General features: G+C 38.9%; 1 protein-coding gene across 2 annotated transcripts in view; it reads left to right on the plus strand.

Moving 5' to 3' along the window:
• Positions 1-19,518, plus strand: part of Erp44 (endoplasmic reticulum protein 44) — an 83,631-nt gene that overhangs the window by 50,501 nt on the left and 13,612 nt on the right. For both annotated transcript variants that reach the window (XM_021160872.3, XM_085839305.1), the window contains 4 exons: positions 5,879-6,063; positions 7,203-7,318; positions 13,715-13,772; positions 16,818-16,934. In XM_021160872.3, coding sequence (XP_021016531.1) covers positions 5,879-6,063; positions 7,203-7,318; positions 13,715-13,772; positions 16,818-16,934 — 476 coding nt within the window. The remainder of the gene's footprint in view (positions 1-5,878; positions 6,064-7,202; positions 7,319-13,714; positions 13,773-16,817; positions 16,935-19,518) is intronic.

A 19,518-nucleotide genomic window follows, 5' to 3' on the forward strand; every position in this document is an offset into this window, starting at 1 on the left:
TCAGTTTTAGAAAGTTAAAAGGGGAAAACAAGAGAGACCAAAACTGTGAATGCAGTTTGGTTAGGTAGGTAGGGCTTGGGGAGAATCTAGGAGAAGTTAGGGGAGAGGGGTAAAAATGATCAAAATACGTTGTATGAAATTCTCAAAGAACTAATTAAGATGTTATTTTACAAAAAGAAAATTGAAAGCATTATATTGTCTCTAGTAGAATCTTTTACTGTTCATTTTCAAACTGGTTCTTAGATTGCAAATTTATAATAAAACCACTCCTATTATATTAGTCATTTTTGTGCTAGTCTGTCACAGATCCTTTCTGCTGGACCCTTGGTAGTAGTAAAATAAAGACCAGATATGCTCACCCCTTGCTGGAAGCTTAGACACTCACCTCATTTATATTAACACTGACTGTACACTTAAGTTGTACAGGACAGGATCTTTGTAGGGCTTGATATTTTCAGTATAGATTTTGAGGATTTAGTTTTGGTTTTGCCAGTGTGGTGGACAAAAACCTTCATCTGGTAGTTTAATCAATAGCTTCCTGATGACAGCTGAGCATGTTTTTATGTTTATTGGCCATCTGTGATTCATAAATTGAACAATTTCTTTAGTTCACTTATTTTTTGATGGTCCTTTTAAAATGCAGTTTTCTTTCTTTCTTTTTATCCATATGATCATTTGTTTCTTGTGTATGTTACAAGAACCTCTTTCCTAGTTTGTCATAAAAACCCATAATCTTGCCAGGTATGATGGTGCATACAAGTTGGTGGATCATGAATTCAAGGCTAATCTGGCTACATAGCAAATCTGAGGGCAGCCTGGGTTGCATAGTGAGACCCTGTTAAAAAACAAACCAAAATGTATTTAACCTCAAAGTGCTTTCTTGTCTATATGGGACTCCAAAATCTGTCAAGCCTGGTGGTAGTGTGTGATCCTGACTCAGGGTTACAGGATCCTTGCCTGAGTAAACATTGTCCCCTAAGCACCCCAGGCTAGAGCAGCCCTCCTCTGTTTTCTGCCTGCTTCTCCTCCACACCTGCCCTCAGTCTCCTGGGTTGCCCTGGCACTCAGTAAGTGCCCGTTGAGACTATGCTTTGTGTCTCAGGGCCCTCGCAGGCTCCTCTGCTGGGCCAGGTGTGTTGTCTGGGAAAGGCTTCATAGCTTCTATCTCTTTTGCTTTTTCAGGAGTAACACAGAGTCCTAAACTGCAACTGCCGATTTAATTTCCAAAAGGAAACCTCTAGGGAAGAATGTGGCTGTGATCTTGGCTATCTAGAAAGGGTCTTTTCTTTGGGGGACATTTCAGTTTCTTTAGTCATTGTGGCTTTTGTGATTTTTGATATCTTTAAAAATATACTTTTAAAAAATGTTCAATTTTTGCTAGTTATTATAGTGAAGCAGTAGATGTGTGGCAGTGAAGCATCCGCTGTAGATTGGTGTGCTTGTTCTTTAAAATGTAAATATGCCCCTGCCAGCATATTATACTAAAAGCTCTAAGCAGACATCAGTGGCAAAGCTTTTAGTGTTTCATCAAGTTATTTGGTATTTATTTAAATATCTTCTTCTCAGATAAAGGAAGCCATTCACTTCTATTTCTGAAGCGTGAATGGGTGTTGAATTTTATTGAATGGTTTTCTGCTCCTTTTGAGGTAATACAATATTTCTTTCTTTAGGGTTGTGAATTGTTTTAACTGATTTTAAAATATTAATCTAAACTGAAGTGCTAGGTTAAATCCAGCTTGATCTCGATTTATTCTCCATGGCATACAGTGCTAAAATAAGTTTGCTAGCTTATTTGATAATTTTACATCCGTTTTTAAGGTTAATGTGGACTTTTCTCGTTCCACAATCCATTTACTCAAAAAATACCATGCAAACATAAACAAGTCGAGAAGTATTTCATCTATTAGTATCTGCTGGAATAATTTACATGACATTTCTGGCTCCTAAGATTTTTTCTAGTATTTGCTAAATGAAAGTGGCAAGGAAAGTGTGTGTTGCAGGGGCTGAGTTACAATTTCAATTTCTTCAATAATTTTGGGACCATTTATATGTTTGATTTCTTATAGGTTGAGTTTTGTAAGTTGTATTTTTCATGAAAATGTTTCCATTTATTTAAGTCTTTATATTTATTGGCATTAAGTAAGTCATTGATAGTAGCCATCAGAATAAAGATCTTCACAAACACTATTGAGAGAGAAAAGCATATTAAAAGTTCATGCTAAACTAGGGCTGTTGTTCAGTGCTAAAATGGTCACCTTCATAGGCAAGAGCCTGGTTTTGTGTATATTTGGCACTACAAACAACTTGAATTTAAAAAGGAAATCAGTATCACTTCCAATTCAAGTGTGTTGAGTCACCTTGGTTTTATTTATTCTTTTTTTTTTTTTTTTGAGACAGGGTTTCTCTGTGTAGCCCTGGCTGTCCTGGAACTCACTCTGTAGACCAGGCTGGCCTCGAACTCAGAAATTCGCCTGCCTCTGCCTCCCAAGTGTTGGGATTAAAGGCATGCGCCACCACGCCCAGCTTATTTATTCTTATGAATTAATAAATGCAATGCTTTTGCTGCATATGTTTTATATACATGAATGGTTAAAGGTCACTAACAAATGCAGTTTCTCATGGTTTTGATTCTAATGGTAAAAGCTCATAACACATCCTATTTTCAAAACTTAGCATGGCATCATTAACTATTGTTACCTTGATGTACAAAATCCTCTAGATTTAGTCCTTCTAGTGTGTATGTATTCTCTGACCAGCATTTTTTAGCTTCCCTGGCCCCTTACTTACTCTGGTCTCCAGTAATTGCCATTGTACTCTTGTTTCTAAAATCAGACTGTTTTTTAGATTCCACATCTCGTGACATCACGGTTTTGTGCTTGATTTATACCACTTAGACCTTCCTGGTTTACCCGTGTTGTAACAAGTGACAAAGAGTCATTATTTGTATAGTTGCTTGGAATCTGTTACTCTTGCTTTTCTCACTCATTAGTGGTGGGCAGAGGTATTTAGCTGATTCTCTATCTTGAAAACAACTTTGTGACTAGTGCTTTTGTAAACATAGGAGTGTGCTCTCTTCAACATTGTTCTCCTTTGAATTTTCTAAGAAATTTCCACACTGTTGTCTATAATGACTCTTTCAGCTCTTTTCCATTCTCACCAAGAGTAATGCAAACTTTTCCCTTTTCTACCTCTTTGCCAGCACGTGTTATCTTTGGTCTTTTTGTTAAAGTCTGTCTAATTGGAGTGTATGGTGTCTCGTACTTTTCCTGTGTGTTGCTGGGGCCAGGCTAGACTAGACACATGGTCTTCTCCCTCTGTGCTGCTTCTTAGTCTCTCCTTGTGGGTTTAAGTTACCGTTCCCCGATGGTTGGTGGTGGTGGCATTTCCCCCCATAGACCTACATAGACCTACTTTTGTGAACTATCTATTAAGATCTTTTACCCACTTTTCAATTAAGTTACTTGTATTTTTACAGTATACTTGTTTGAATTCTTTATACATTTTGAGTGTTAACTCTGTTCAGTGTTAATTTACATATATTTTCCAGTCAATAGATTGCCTCTGTAACTCTTAAAAACTGTTCTGTTTGCTAGGTAAGAGCTTTTGTGTGTGGGGTGTGTGTGTGTTGTTTTATTTTATATATGTGTGGTTTTTTATTGGTTATTTTATTTATTTACATTTCAAATGTTATCTCCCTTCCCAGTTTTCCCTCCACAAACCCCCATCTTTTCCCCCTCCTCACCTCTGAGGGTGCTTCCCCACCTGCCTACCCACTCTGGCTTCAGCGCCCTAGCTTTCTCCTTCATTAGGGCACCCAGCCTCCACAGGACCAAGGGCCTCCCCACTCCCTTTGATGCCTGACAAGGCCATCGTCTGCTACATATGAGTCTGGAGCCATGGGTCCCTCCATGTGTATTCTTTGGTTGGTGGTTTGGTCTCTAGGAGCTCAGGGGGCAGGGGATGTCTGGTTGGTTGATATTGTTGTTCTTCCCATGAGGTTGCAAACCCATTAGCTCCTTCAGTCCTTGTCCTAACTTTTCCATTTGGGTCTCTGCGCTCAGTCTGATGTTTGGCTGCATGTGTCTGCATATCTATTGATCAGGCTCTAGCAGAGCCTCTCAGGGGACTGCTCTACCAGGCTCCTGTCAGCAAGGGCTTCTTGGCATCAGTGTGTGTGTGTGTGTGTGTGTGTGTGTGTGTGTGTGTGTGTGTGTGTGTTTTATTGGTTATTTTATTTATTTACATTTCAAATGTCATAGTGTATGGGTTTGGTGTCTGCAGATGGGATGGATCCCTAAGTGGGGCTGTCTCTGGATGGCCTTTCCTTCCGTCTCTTCTCCACTCTCTATCCCTGCAGTTCCGTTTGACAGGAGAAGTTCTGGCCCCATCCCTCAACCGGGGATCGTGCCTATCCACTGCATATGTCTCTACATGTTCTATCTCCCCTTTGTTGGATATTTCAGCTAGTTTGAGATAATCCCATTTGTCTCTTTGCTCCTGTTGCCTGTACTTCAGAAGTCTTATCCAAACATTCTTTGCCCAGGTTGATAGCATGAAGTGTTTCTCAATTTTGTATTTTACTCCCGTAGGCTGAGCAAATACTTTATCTACCAAAAATCTGTTAAATTTCGAAGCAGCAATACTGGTATTAATGTTTTAAATATTTTATACTCATGGTAAATACATGGTTTCAAGCTCAGAATTATAAAACCAAATATTAGAATGAAATCTAAATTTCTTCCATAGCATTTCTCATTTTTTCCTTCTTTCTTTTCTTTCAATTTTCTTCTTCTTTTTTTTTATTTACTTTTTTATTTTTTAGAAAAGATTTATTTATTGTATGTATGTGAGTATGCTGTCTCTGTCTTCAGACACATCAGAAGAGGCATCAGATCCCAAGAGATCTGTGACTAATAATATGTGACTAATCCACATTGTTGTGATCTTTGCCCTGTTAGGAAGACCTCTGTGTATTTAAAGACTTGGATGTGTGCTCCCATTGTCATCCCATGTTTTCTCATTCATCCTTTGCCCAGCAGGGCTCAAACCATATTGTAGCTTGTCTCTTGTAATGGATGTACTTACTGGTTCACTCTGAAGTAATCAGCTCCTAAGCCAGACAGGCTATGGCTTTGTTAAATGTGTAACATTGGGTTAATAATTTAGATTTAAGAAACTTTGCTAATGAATTGTGCTTTCCTCCTCATAAATCCTGTATGGATTTTACGAGACTATTATGTGATCTAAATTGCACGTAGACTTTTATCCACCATCTCTTTTGAGAACTCCAACCTTAACTTCTAATATTCCTTTAGTATTCTCTAAATGCTTGACCTGGAGAGAAACAGTGCAGCTTTGACTTAGCAAATGTTGTAAGTACTTCTGCCTCTTTCTGAGCACTGCAAAGGCTGTGGGATGTAGAATGTAATTTACCTCCTGCTTATCACTCTCCTCCTAGCTTATGTGCTGCAACTGCCATGTAGTTTTAATTTATACCCTACCTCACAAGGCAAATTATTGTATTGCTGTTTTTATATTCTGATCCATGTGCCATGCTATGCGATATATTTGCATTGTCTCATTTGATTCATGAAACAACCTTGTTGTAATAGAAGTCACCCTACCTGTAACAGAGGAAAAGTGAGGGCATTGCAGTTTATGCACATTAAAGGGTCATGGAGCCTGTAGCAGTAGATTCAGAATTTAAGTCCAGGCAGTGAGTCCAGAGTCTGGTCTGATACCAGTGTAAAGTATTTTCTTTTCTCTTTCACTGGGAAAAAAGAGATATCATAAGTAATTGTAATGTTTCTGACTGTTAAACTATTGGGTTCACCCTGGCTGAGTGCTAAAGCTAATTTCCTTTCATATATTCTTTTAGCTGATATAGCCCAGAGGTACAGGATAAGCAAATACCCAACCCTGAAATTATTTCGTAATGGAATGATGATGAAGAGAGAATACAGGGGCCAGCGATCAGTGAAAGCGCTTGCAGACTACATCAGGCAACAGAAAAGTAACCCAGTCCACGAGATTCAGAGTCTAGATGAAGTCACCAATCTTGATGTAAGTTACTTATGGTGGATGAAGTGTGTACTGCCTGTGTAATTAATGCAAACAACCAGAATGCAATATAGAATCTGCACGTTCTCTTATAGTTACTGCAGTATACTTGACATATACAAACTGGAAAGACTTTGTCTGGGATTCATTCTCAAGGGAATCGCTAATGTTTAACAAACTTCAGATAAAATGTGTCGCATACAAGAAAGCTGCACTAATTGATTTATGTAGGCAAAGGGAACCAGAATTTTAAATAGAAGTTTAAGTCAAACACATACACCAAAATTTTCCCATTTCCCTTGGTTGTTACCTTCAGTGTCTACTTTAATCACTATTTCAGCTCTTTTTACAATTTAGTGTCCTTTAAAATAACCTCTCTTGATAAACTTAGCAAATCCCTTTCTTTGTAAAATAAGTGATTTAAAAAAAAATAACACAGAAACACCAAAAGCATAAACTATAGTGTTTAGTCCTTATTCCAGTCTCTATCAAGTGGCAAGTTAATAAATTAGCCACTTCCCATTTTATGGTTGCTGTTGGAGGAACACGGCTTCTGAGCCAGACATGAAGGATGTTTATGGCTCACATCACAGCAAACCTTGTGATCTGATGAGCCTATCTTGTTATTGCTGTCCTCCAGCCCCTAAGTCCTATTAGTGGCAAAGGGCCACTGTGGATGCTCATACAGGCCATAGGTTGTGGTACACACGAAGGGGTGGCTAGGCTTGCCATTTCAGAGCAAGCAGTAAACTTTCCCTTTTTTGTCCTGAACAAGACAATATGCCATACCTTAATGTTTTGGCTGCAAGCACAGCCCTAAGAACTTGTCTACATAGAGAGTGGACAGTAAATATATACAGTGCTATGTGGAGGCAGATGAAGGACCCATGGAGGAGTCTGAGTTCATGCATTTTTATTAAAGTTACAGTTATATTTTATTGTAGCATATTGTTTTTAAGTCAGCACAATTGTTCATAGTTTTGGACTAGGCATTAGATGCTATCACTGCATCCATAATTATTCTTCAGTTGAACTAACTGAGCTTTAACCGAGCTACCTGAGTTACAGAATAAGGAATAAATTAAGCAGCATGCTCTTACAATTTTATATGTTGCAAAATAATTGGATGCTTTATTTTACAGCGCAGTAAGAGAAATATCATTGGATACTTTGAGCAGAAGGATTCAGAAAATTACAGAGTGTTTGAAAGAGTAGCAAGTATTTTGCATGATGACTGTGCCTTCCTTTCTGCTTTTGGGTAAGTATATTAATCAGCAGCCTGCTAGGAGGTGGCATGGCGATCATGTTCAGTTCTTGTTATATTTGGTCATGTTCTAAAGATGACCTCTGAACTTTTCAAGTCACCAACCAGTATTTATACATGTGACTAATCCTTTAAGGCCCTTACTGTTTGTTTTCTGTTGTGTTATGTTTCAGAATGTAGGTAAAAACATAAGAATGGTTCAGTTAACCATGAGCTCTTACTTGGTTGATTCAGTGACCCTTATACCAGGTAAACTGTTAACCCATGGCAGCTCAGGTGACTGAGCTTGCTCTCTTTCTAGTTAGGAAGTGTGGTATCTTCTTTCATCCCCATGTCTTTATCACCTTCCTTCATATCTTTCTTTCACGTTCAGTTCTTGTTGTCTTTGTTCATATCAAAATAACACCCCACCCTCCACACACATACAGGTACACGTACACGTACTACACATACTTCCCTTAGCTGGGGAATCCATACCAGGGCCTTACACATGCTAAGCTGTTCCGCCCTGATCTGTAGTCCTAGCCTCAAGTTTGCCTTTCTAAGATTGATCTCTTCACTCTTGTAGATTGTCCTTGTAGATCTCTCTGGGACTTTGATCCATCAGGTCTCCCTACTTTCTCATGGTTTCACCCTGACCCATACAGAAACTGCTTTCTTTTCCCAAAATCATGTTCCTCTCTTTTCTAACTCACCACTTTCATCTTGAGCTTTAACGCCATCTTTTTCTTTTCATTTCTACTTTTTAAAAGGCTATTTTATGCATGGTTACCTTGATTTTCTCAAACTCTTCCAAATAAAAACCCTTAGTTTCTTGGAACCTGACTTTCTTCTAATGAAGCTTGTCTCTGACTAGTTGCAAAATGACTCCTTGATTGTCCAACACAGTAGTTTCTTCAGTTTAATCCCCTCAAATTCTCTGAAGGTGGAGACATCGCCTCTTTTCTTTTTTCTCCTCTTGAGAACATTTGACATTGAATCTCTCTTGTTTGCCCCTCACAATTCCTTTTTCTTCTTGTTGTTCCTTTTATCTCAGAATGTAGTTATTCAAGGTTCCGTCCTTGACCCTCTCTTGGAGGCTTTCTTAGCTACCTTTGGTTGCTGTGTAGTGTAAGTTCTTTTATTTGGGGCTCTTTACCTCGTGTTAGCCTGATTGAGATAGCTGTTGTGATCCCTTCTCCAGATGATGACCTACTCCTTGCTTTCATGCTTTTGTGGATTTTATTGGTGTTTCACTGTGAGCACTATCAGTGTACAACATGGGCGGGGACACCTCCAGCCTGGGCTCTCACCTCACTGCGGTCTGTGTGTGATGTGTTTGCCATAGAACCCACCTCAGACACTTTGAGCTAGCTAGCCTTTGCCGTAGAGCCTCTGCAGTTCCTGTATCTGTATCTGGGAGTAGTTTCGGTTTTTTAGGATTCCAGAGTGGCTCCGCTAATTTGCATCCATCAGTAAACGAGGTTCTTCTTTTTCTACAACCTCACCAACACTTGTGCCGTTTTGTGTGCAATGAGATGAACTCTCAAAGGTGTTTTAATTTGCATTTCTCTTATTGCTAAGGATGATAAACACTTTTTGAGGTATTTCTAAGCTAATTTTATTTCTTCAATTGAGAACTCTCTATAAAAAAATCTAACCCATATTTTAATTTGGGACATTTGTTTCCTTGGCTTTTTTGTGGGTTTTTGTTGTTGTTGTTGTTTTTGTAGGGTTTTTTTTTTTTAGTTATTTGTATACACTGGTTATTAATTTTCTTTAAGATGTATTAGCTGGCAAAGATTCTCCTTCTGTGAGACCAGACTGATTGTGTCCTTAGCGGTACCGAAGCTTCCAGTTATCCATTGTTAGCCTTAAATCCTATGGAGCCTGTTCAGAATGTCCTTTTCTTCACCCATTCCCTGCAGGGTACTGCCATGTTTTCTTCTAGCAGTCTTAGTGTTTCAGGTTTTAAATTGAGGTCTTTAATACTTTTGTATTTAACTACTATGCAGGGTTATAGGTATGAGTCTAATTTAATTCTTCTGAGTGTAGACATGTTTTCTTAGAAGCATTTGTTGAAGATGTTGTCTTTTCTGTAATGTAGGAATGCATTTGCCTTTGTCAATATCAGATGGTCGTGGTTACAAGTGCGCGTGTGTTTGCTGGTTCTTCTCTTTTGTCCTGTTGCATCATGTCTGCTTTGTGCTAGCATCATTCTGTTCTTTGATTCTTTGGTCACTATGACTCTGTAGTATATCTTGAGATCTGCAATAGCAATCCCCTAGTATTCTTTTTTTCTCAGGATTGTTTTAGCTATCTGGAATTGTTTCTGGTTCCATATTAATTTAGGATTTTTTTCTTCTATTTCTGTGAAGAATGTTGTGGAGATTTTGATTTGGTTTGCATTGAATCTGTAAATTGCTTTTGGTAGGATGGTCATTTTCACAATATTAATTCTGCTAATCCATGAACACTACATCTTTCTCAATTCTTCAGAGATTTGAGGTTTTCATTGTAGAGGTCTTTTACCTCCTTGGTTCGGTGTTATTCCAGGATATGCTGTTGTATTTGATGCTGTTAATTGGAAGTGTGCTCATGATGTCTCTCTTGGTCTAGAGAAAAGCTACTGAGTGTACACTATGCCACTTTTCTGAAATTGTTGATTATTTCTAGACATTTAATTTTTGGGGATATCTTATGTATAATATTATGCCATCTACAAATAGAGACAATTTGACTCCTCCTTTTCTTATTAGTATACTGCCGCTGTCTCCAACCCACAGAGACAAGAATGACACAGACAGACACCAAGACGGGTTCACGCAGCTTCCGCAGCTTCCGCAGCTTCCTTTTTACTTGCAGCTCTCTCTTTACTTAGGGCAGGGGCTATATTTATACAGTAGCGGCAACTGACCTCATCTCGCTCCACACCACCTCATCCAATCGGAATCACACACGCTCTAGGCACCAGCTCAGGTTGGCCACAGATAGGCTGACAGATCCTGATCACGAGGAATAATCTAACTTGGCAGGCAGCTTACGCATGCAGTTTCACTGCGCATGTTCAGGCAAGGTAGTAAACATGTGGGTTTCACGGGGCCTGGCAATGGGCCAGGGCACCATCTTGGCCCATGCGGCTGCACATGCTTCCCGCAGTATATCTGTAATTTTCTTTTTGTCTATTGATCCATCTAGTACTTATAGCACAGTATTGCAAGGGAGTAGTTGAGTAGTGGGCAGCTCTGTTTTGCTCTTAATTTTAATGGGATTACTCAATGTTTCTTTATTTAGAATAATGTTGCTTGTAGGTTTGCCATATATAGCTTTTACTATCTATATATGTTTTTCCTCTAGTCCTGCCCTCTAGAACTTTTATCGTGAAAACATGTTGTAGTGTGTCAAAGATTTTTTTTTCTGCATCTATTGAGATGGTCATGTGGTTTTTTGATCTTTAAGTCCATATATGTGATTTATTATACTTACTGACTTAATGGAGGTTGAACCAACTCTGAATTTCCAGGATAAAGCCACCTTGATCATGGTGGATAGTCTTCGTGATAAGTTTATATCCAGTTTCCTGATACTCATTGAGGGTTTTACCTCTCTGTCAGGGATAACAGTCTGTATTTTTTGTTTGTTTGTTTGTTTGTTTGTTTGTTGTATCTTCACCTGATTTGAGTATTAGAATAATACTGGCTTCAAAGACAAAGTTTTGGAGTTTTCCTTCTGTTTCTGTTTTTTTTGCAGAATTTAGGAAACGTTGGTTATAGCTCTTCCTTGAAAGTGTGATAGATGTCTGCTTTGAATCCACCTGGACTGGGCCTTTTAGACTTGGAAGTTTATTACAGTTTCAATTAACTCCTTTCTTGTGGGTCTCTTTTGGTTATTGGTCTCATCTTGGTTTAATTTTAATATTTTGGATGAATCAAAATATTCATCTATTTTTTTCATATTTTGAAAATTAATGAAGTAGAGTTTTAAAAAGTATTCCCTTTTAATATTCTGTATTTCTTTGATATCTGATGGAATGTTCCCTGCTCACTTCTGATTCTGTTAACTTGGGTTATTGCTTTCTTTCTTCTGGTTAAGTGGGCCAAGAGTCTGTAGATCTTGTTTATCATTGCAAAGAACCAGCTATTAGAGTTACTGGTCTGTTATATTTTCTTTGTTTCTATGGTTTTGTTTTTTTTTTTTTTTTTGAGACAGGGTTGTTTCTATATCATTGACATCTGCTTTGATTTCATTTCTTCTGTAACCCACTTATTTAATTCCAATTTCTTAGACTATCATACATGACTGCTGTGTTTACATTTCTACCCAGCCTTCTCCTACCAACTCCTCCTGTCCCTCTACTCCCTCTCAAATTCACAACCTCTGCTTCTTTAATTATTGTTCCATATATATATATAAATACATATACACATATACATATATCTACACACACACACACATCTTGCTGAATCCATTTTATGTGCATTTGTTTAGGGATGACCACTTGAGATTAGATAACGTGCCAGTGAACTCATCCCTAGCAAAGGCTCATCCTTCCTCTCTCCGCAACCGTTAATTAATTGCCTTTAGCTCTTCTTCTAGGGGTGGAGCCTTGTGATATTTCTCCATTCAGTGTCAATTGATGTTGCCGTTGTGCAAGTCTTATTTATACAGACATATTGTTGAAATTTCATGGGTATAGCTTCCCTGCCATGTAAGAAGACACAGTCACCCAACAGAGCTTCCAAGTCCTCGGGCTCTTGCAGTCTTTCTGTCCCCTCTTATACTGTGTTCAGTGAGCTACTTTAGTGTAGGGGTTGTATTGGAGATGTATCAACTAGCTTTGGTATCTCATGGCCAGTTTTTTCCTGACTTTTAACCAGTTGTGGATTTCTGTAATGGTCTTAGTGATGAGCCTAGAAGAGAACTTACTTCTTCCACTTTCCTGTAGTTTAATTTCTAACTGCATTCTATAGGAAAGTGGAAGCAGTAAGTTCTCTTCTAGGTTCTGTGACCTCACCAGCTGTGGATAGCTGGCTAGGTTTGCAGTACAAAACGTAGATTCCTTCCTATTATGCAGGTCATAAGTCTAGTTATACAGCTTTGTTTATTAGGGAGTAGGTGCCGCTGTTACACACTTGGGGATGTCTTGCCTTGCTCGGTATTGTGTGGTTTGTAGGCTTTATAGCTAGGTGGGGCTGTTGCATCCTCCCTTGGCTATTACATAGCACCTTCGGGTACTGTGAGAGCAGGTCCTCAGGGAGGGGGCTTTTAGGTCAGTTGCAGTTTGATTCCTCCAAGACCTGTGTCCAAAGTATAGTGTCTTCAGCAACAGGATCATCCTTTCAAGTTCTAAGGGGCAACCAAAGACAGAAGCCCGTATTATTTAGGTCCTCTCTCAATTCCTCCTATCAACAACTAGAAGGAAGGTGTTCCAAGCCTGACAAACGGAGTTTTTATTAGATAGTTATGGCTTTTGGAGAGAGCATCACACCCAGTGGTATAATTTCATTAGGACTTCATATATACACACACATATATTTTTGTACATATAAAAGTATATTGGCTCTTAAGCAAACATAAGATAATGTTTCCTACAGCTTTTAGACGTCTCAGTGTCCTCTCCCTCTTCCTGTTGGCTCTTTCTCAGTATTGCCCTCCATCCCCTCTTCCCTTTTCCCATTTCCCTCTTCGTAGCACCTGTGTCTCACAGTTCCCTACTAGACTTCCTTCCTTATATTCCACTCTCTGTCTAGGTTAGCACCATTTGCTTCCTTAGAGATTGAAGATGTATCGGTGTTTATTTAATCCTCAAATTATGTACAGGAAGAGAAACTTACTCATTTGACCTAGGGCTTTCTGTAGGACTCTCTCACCAAATATTTATTGTACTAGGTAACTATTTGTTATACCACATATTTGCATGCCAGATACTGTACTAGACCTAGGAAATGGCAAGTGTCCAAGTGTACAAACATGCTTTCCAAAACTTTCTATGATGTAGATTATCTCAATTCAATATCATTTTAGAATTTGCAAGTTTAAAAAGTAAGAAGTATAAAGTTAATATATTTTATTAATCTCTGTGAACAAATTAATGTGCTTAATCTATAGATGAAAATCAATATATAGTCAAAATTGCTATCGTTCTGACCCTGCCAATCTAGACTTATAAAATTCTAATACCAAAGCGGCTGACTGAAACATTATTTTAAAAAGTCTGCTTCATCGTAGTTTGCCTTTAAATGTATGCTTGTCTTGCTAGTGTACAGTTTTGTGGATGGGAAAGATCATGAACAAGAATATAGTTCATGTTTTTATAATTCATGCACTGCAATGATTATGAAGTCTGTTTTATTAAAGTACATTGTTTTTAGTGTTTTCCTTAACACATTAATTTTTTTTCCCTCATATTAGAGATCTTTCAAAACCAGAAAGGTACAACGGAGACAATGTAATCTACAAACCACCTGGGGTGAGTTTCTGTTTTACAGACTGCTTCAGACACCATAGTTAATACAATTATAATATAAGCAATAGCTTTGTTTTAAATGCTGGAAGAATCATTGATGAATTCTTAACTTTTTAAGTACTAGGGATTGAACCAAAGGCTTGTGTATGCCAGGCAAGTGCTTCGACACTTCTACATTCTGGCCCCTTACTGTGTTTGAGTCAGCGTCTCACTAAGGTGCCAGGCTTGCCTTGAACTTGAGATCCTTCTGCCTCAGCCTCCAGAGGGGTAGGGATGAAAGGCTTGTCCTGCCATGACTGAATGATGTGACTTTGAAACCCACGTGGTCTCGTAATCCGTATTTTAGAGGGACAAAGTGTTCACAGAATCCCGAAGGTACAGACCTGCAGTAACTTCTCTCCCTGTTTCTGTTGCATTCAGTCTGAGAGCCAAATGTTTGTCACCACTTGTATTGTACCTACAACCTCCCAACCTGCTGGGGCATAAATTAGCTTCTTGACAGTAAAAGCACCTAGATTGTTTTAAACTTGGCTAAATTGTTTTTACTTTTTTCTTTTTTCTTTTTCTAAAAAAAAAAAAAAAATCAATTCTCTAGGAGAATTCCATACAAGTGTGTCATATTCACTCCCCTCCCCCAACTCTTCCCAGATCTACCCCTCCATCAAGACCAACTTGCAGTACTTAAATAAATAACACTCTTAGGTATGTAGCTTTCTAGTAGTGCAAGATTGACTTACCAGGGCCTACCCCATAGCAGAATGCTGGCTATCCTTCCTCTCCCTCTAGCTGTGTGTTGCCAATCACTCAACTGATAGGAGAGGAATTGTGTGCCCAGCTCTCTTCTCCATGTTGGATTTGGTCTGCTGTGGGCTTATACAGTGTTGCATGTGTATGCGGTCACAGCTGCTGTGAGTTCGTGAGTGCAGCAGCCCTGCTGTCACCACAGACACTGTTCCCATTTTGTCATTAACAGCCTTTCTGCCCCCTCTTCTGCAGTGATCCCTGAACTTTGAGAGGAGTATGGGATATATGCTTTTTTCAGGCTTAGCATTCCCTAAGAAATAGTTTCTTATATTGTGCACCTTTACCAGTTGTGGCTCTCTATTCCAATCACCATCTACTGCAAATAGAAATCTCTCTGCTGAGAGCTGAGATACATAAATCTGTGGGTGTAAATTGATGCTGTTGAGAGTCGGTTTAATACTCTGTCCTTTGAACAGCTAGGTTCTCCTCTTGACTAAACAATTTGTAAGCGTGTTTAAACATGAAGTAGCTGGGTAGGCCTGAATAGTGGTAGGAACAACTAAGGCAAAATTTGCACTGTGTTTTCTTTCTTTCTTTCTTTTTTTTTTTTTTTAAAGATTTATTTATTATATGTAAGTACACTGTAGCTGTCTTCAGACACTCCAGAAGAGGGCGCCAGGTCTCATTGCGGATGGTTGTGAGCCACCATGTGGTTGCTGGGATTTGAACTCTGGACCTTCGGAAGAGCAGTCGGGTGCTCTTACCCACTGAGCCATCTCACCAGCCCGCACTGTGTTTTCTTAAATTGACATAAAGAATGAATGTTTCACATCCCAAAGATAGAATGAATATTTTTTTCTAGGTCATAATTAGGTTTGAGGTTTGTTGTTGTTGTTGTTGTTGTTGTTGTTGTTGTTGTATTTCGTATTTGTTTTTTTATATTTTGAGACAGGGTCTCTATTATGTGACTCTGGCTGTCCTGGAACTCACTATGTAGACTGGGCTGGCCTCAGACTCACATAGTTCCACCTGCATTGGCCTCCCAAGTTCTGGGATTCAAGGCATATATCATCATACCAGGCCAAGATTTTATATATATAATTTTAATGTGTCTATAATGTTTTGATACTAGATTTTTTTTTATGTAGAGAAATAATCTAGCATTACTTTTAAAGGTCATTTTCTACTCCTAATTCAGATGCTATCTTAATCCATTTTTCTATTGCTGCACATATCTGAAGTAGAGTGCTTAAGAGAAGAGGCTTCTTTGCTCACAGTTCTGACGCTGGAAATCTAAGCCTGGCTTGTTCCTTCTGTTACTCAGAAGGCTCCCCAAACTGTGTCACAACATAATGAAGGAGTAGGAAGGAGGAAGCCGTGTGCAGAGTGTGTTGTGTAGTAAGGCAGGAAACCGGAGACCAGGCGAGAACAGTTTTGTTCTTTTAATAACAAGTTAATGCTCCGAAGCTTAAATGGAGTCCTGCAAACCTGCATTAATCCTCAGTGACTTACTCTCTCCTCTCACCACTTTGTTAAAAGTTCTATCACTTCTTGAATCCACATGCGACCAAGCTTTCAGCTCATGAACTTTTAGAAGACACACACAAGCTGTATTTAGACCCAGACAGATAGGGCCTTGCCTGTTCATTCCTAGGTGTGTTTCTTTAGTAGTCAGTGTCACCATCTCTAGCTTATCAGAACCCAAGAGTGTCTGTGCTATGATGTAGACATTAAATGAGCATGGCCTCTGGCCTTAGACTGTGCCTTTGGCTGTGATATGCTGGGAGTGTTTCTTCATTTGTGAGTGCTTTAGATTTTGTCACTAAGAAGAAGAAGTGGTGGGTAATAGAACTTGCTGTGTTGGGAAGCTGGGAGAAGTATGAATTATCACCACGTGCCTTCGACAGTGCTAGACACAATAAGTTTCCTGAACTAAACGTTAGTTTTTTGATCATTTAATGTATGTTGTATACTCTGATTTTTGAGTGAAAACAGCCTTTGGTGATTGCTATAGATCCCCAGCGTCTTCTCTGTTTCAAAGTGAGCCTGACTGACCAGATTTACTTACAACATTTTCAATGAAAACAATAGCTTCATTACTTCATTTGGGTAATTCTCTTTTTACCTACATTGTGGCCTACATTTGATGAAATTCCTGATAGATAATTGTCTTAAATCTGGGGAGGGTCTTTTATATCACAAGTTAGATTGCCAAGTTCCTAATTACCACAGTTTGTCCTTTTTCTAATGTATTTACCAGCAAAGATTTCAGTAATCTAATTTTTATTTCTGTTTTTATAACAGCGTTCTGCGCCAGACATGGTGTACTTGGGATCTATGACAAATTTTGATGTAACTTACAACTGGATTCAAGATAAATGTGTCCCTCTTGTCCGAGAAATAACATTTGAAAATGGAGAGGTATGGGCTTCCACACAGTAATCTTAATTCGGTTATATAAAAGAACGCATCGCTCTGTTCCCCCTCATGCTGTTCATCAGGTATCACTTGGCACAGTTGTGCCCCAGCTGGGTTCATAGAGCATCCTCACTGGCTTCCCACTCACTGTTCCCGAAGCCTTCTTAGGTTTCCAGTAATGGCAGTAGTTGGTAATACTCGTGAAAAAGGACTTGAGAGTAACTTATGCTTAGGTGGGTATGCTCTAATACCCACCCTTGGGTAAGGATCCTGTCTAAGTGGATGTCCTTTAGAAGGACAAATCTTAGTTGCAGTGGGCAATCCTTTGCCAGTAAAGGTTTTTCTGGTATTAGAAAGAAATACAAAGAAACAGTTTGATAGTTACTCTGAAGTCTTTTTAGTTTGTTCCTATTCCTAACTTTAAGAAAAAGGGCAGATAGACTCTCTGCTAGTTAGATGAATGGTGTTGGGTTGTTTTTGTGTTTCTCCAGGCCTTGTGTCTGTTTAGCTCGAAGGCTCAAGATTTGAAAGATGATCCATAATACATGTGCTTTCTCAGTTCTTGTCAGAATAGTTTCAAAAACAGAATTTAAAATTTCAGACCTGGAAAATCTTAATTCAACTCCCCCCAACCATAGAAGTTGCCACATTTAATAATTCTGTATTTCTAAATTATTATTTCTTTTATTGATTTTCTGTTTGTGGTGGGAAAAGGGCTTGTAATTTGCTTCTCTTCTCCTGTGCTTGGAGGTGGGGGGGGTCTCTTGTTTTTATTTTTATACTATGTATTCCACACTGTTAGCCTATAAGCTCCTGCAGATTCTCCTGCCTACACGTCATGTCCCCAGGAGAGTATAGGGATTATAGATGTGTGCCACTACATCTGACTTTATGAGAGTGTTAGTGATCCAACCTGCATCATCAGGGTCACACAGCAAGCACTTTTACCCACTGAGCCATCTCCATAGCTCCACATGTAATAAGTCTTAAGATGTAGTATATGTTGGAATTAACCACCATGAATTATTTAAACCATAGGAAAGAATTTGTTTCTCTTGAGTCCGATTGTCTTAGAATTTTCCTAATACTTTATATGTGCTCGGTAAGGCATTTGTTGGTGTAGACATAGACATGGAAGCCTAGGAGTCACGTTAATTACCAGTTTCCACATGCTTGATTTTGGAAAATTCATTGCTGTGTATTTCAGGTAATATATGTTTCCAAATTTGTCTGTTGTATCTTTCTCAATATCTGTATGTTCATGCATGTTTGTGTTGAGTGTAATGAAGTAAAGTGATGTGTGCTTTTAGTTTAGTTTCCTAGCTCTTGTGTTCTCTCTGTGGGAAGTGATCAGGCTTCTTTCACAGTAGTATTCATAAAGTAGCACTCTTCTCCTTGTATTTTGTCATGTGTTTGCCCGATCTTTCTGTATGGGAAATTGGGGAGCAGAACCAGGCATGAAGCGAGATTATCTGCCCTCAGGGCTTGGTGGTCAGTTTTTGACATGTCCAGAGAAAGAAAGGAACATGTGTCCAGTGCAGCCTGACGGGCACTAAGGAAAAGCCTAAGAATTCAAAGGAGAAAACGAATTTTATTTCTTTAGAAACTGGGTGGGCTGGGGCAGTTGCTTTCAAGAAGAGACATTGCAATCCTGAAGGAAGGGCTGAAAGAAAAGGATGTGCTAAGGAGGTGAGGACGTAAGAGAGCATTGTCATTCATCCTGGGTGTTTACAATGCCATTGGAAACCCACCTGTTAATTCTAGACTGAGCTGGGTTTGTACACAGAGCTAAGGGATCCGTCCCTATGAGCTGATAATAGAAACTGTTGCACTAGGGGAAATTACCAAGCCAGAACAGAAAAGTCCAGAGACAAAAGTATGAGGAGTGGGATCCGTAAATGAAGATTAAGAAAAAATGTAATCCTGGGCTGGAGAGATGGCTCAGCAGTTAACAGCACTGACTGCTCTTCCAGAGGGTCCTGAGTTCAATTCCCAGCAACCACATGGTGGCTCATAACCATCTGTAATAGGATCTGATGCTCTTTTCTGGTGTGTCTGAAGACAGCTACAGTGTACTCATACACATTAAATAAATAATATTTAAAAAAGAAAAATAAAAATGTAATCCGAAGAGATAAAGGGCAAGGAAGAAGAAACTCTATATTGAATTACTAAAACATAAATGTACTGCCAGGAAATGGTAGCAGTGAGGGGGCGGGGGGGGGGGGGCGGGAAAGGAGAGTGGCAGCTAATAGGTATATGGTTTATTTTTGGAGTAATGGGTGTGTTGTGGGATGAGTGATGATTTTCACACAATCTTGTGAATATAACAGCAAATTATACACTTAAAATGGTGGACTTTTGTGGCTGAACGTTACCTCTCAGTTAAAAGAAGAGATAATATGATAAACTTATTTACTTATCTATATATACAAGTGAAACAAATTTAAATATGAGGTAGGAACGAAAAATAGTCTCATGTGATAGGTCTCAGTGATTTAAAAATCATTATTAAAGATAAACGGTATCTGTGCTCCTTGCTCAGGCAGTTCCTAAACTGGACTCTTGGAGGGATTGCTAGTGGAAA

Source organism: Mus caroli, unplaced genomic scaffold (assembly GCF_978045245.1).
Source record: "Mus caroli unplaced genomic scaffold, Mus_caroli_1 scaffold_6, whole genome shotgun sequence".
NCBI classification, from domain to species: domain Eukaryota; kingdom Metazoa; phylum Chordata; class Mammalia; order Rodentia; family Muridae; genus Mus; species Mus caroli.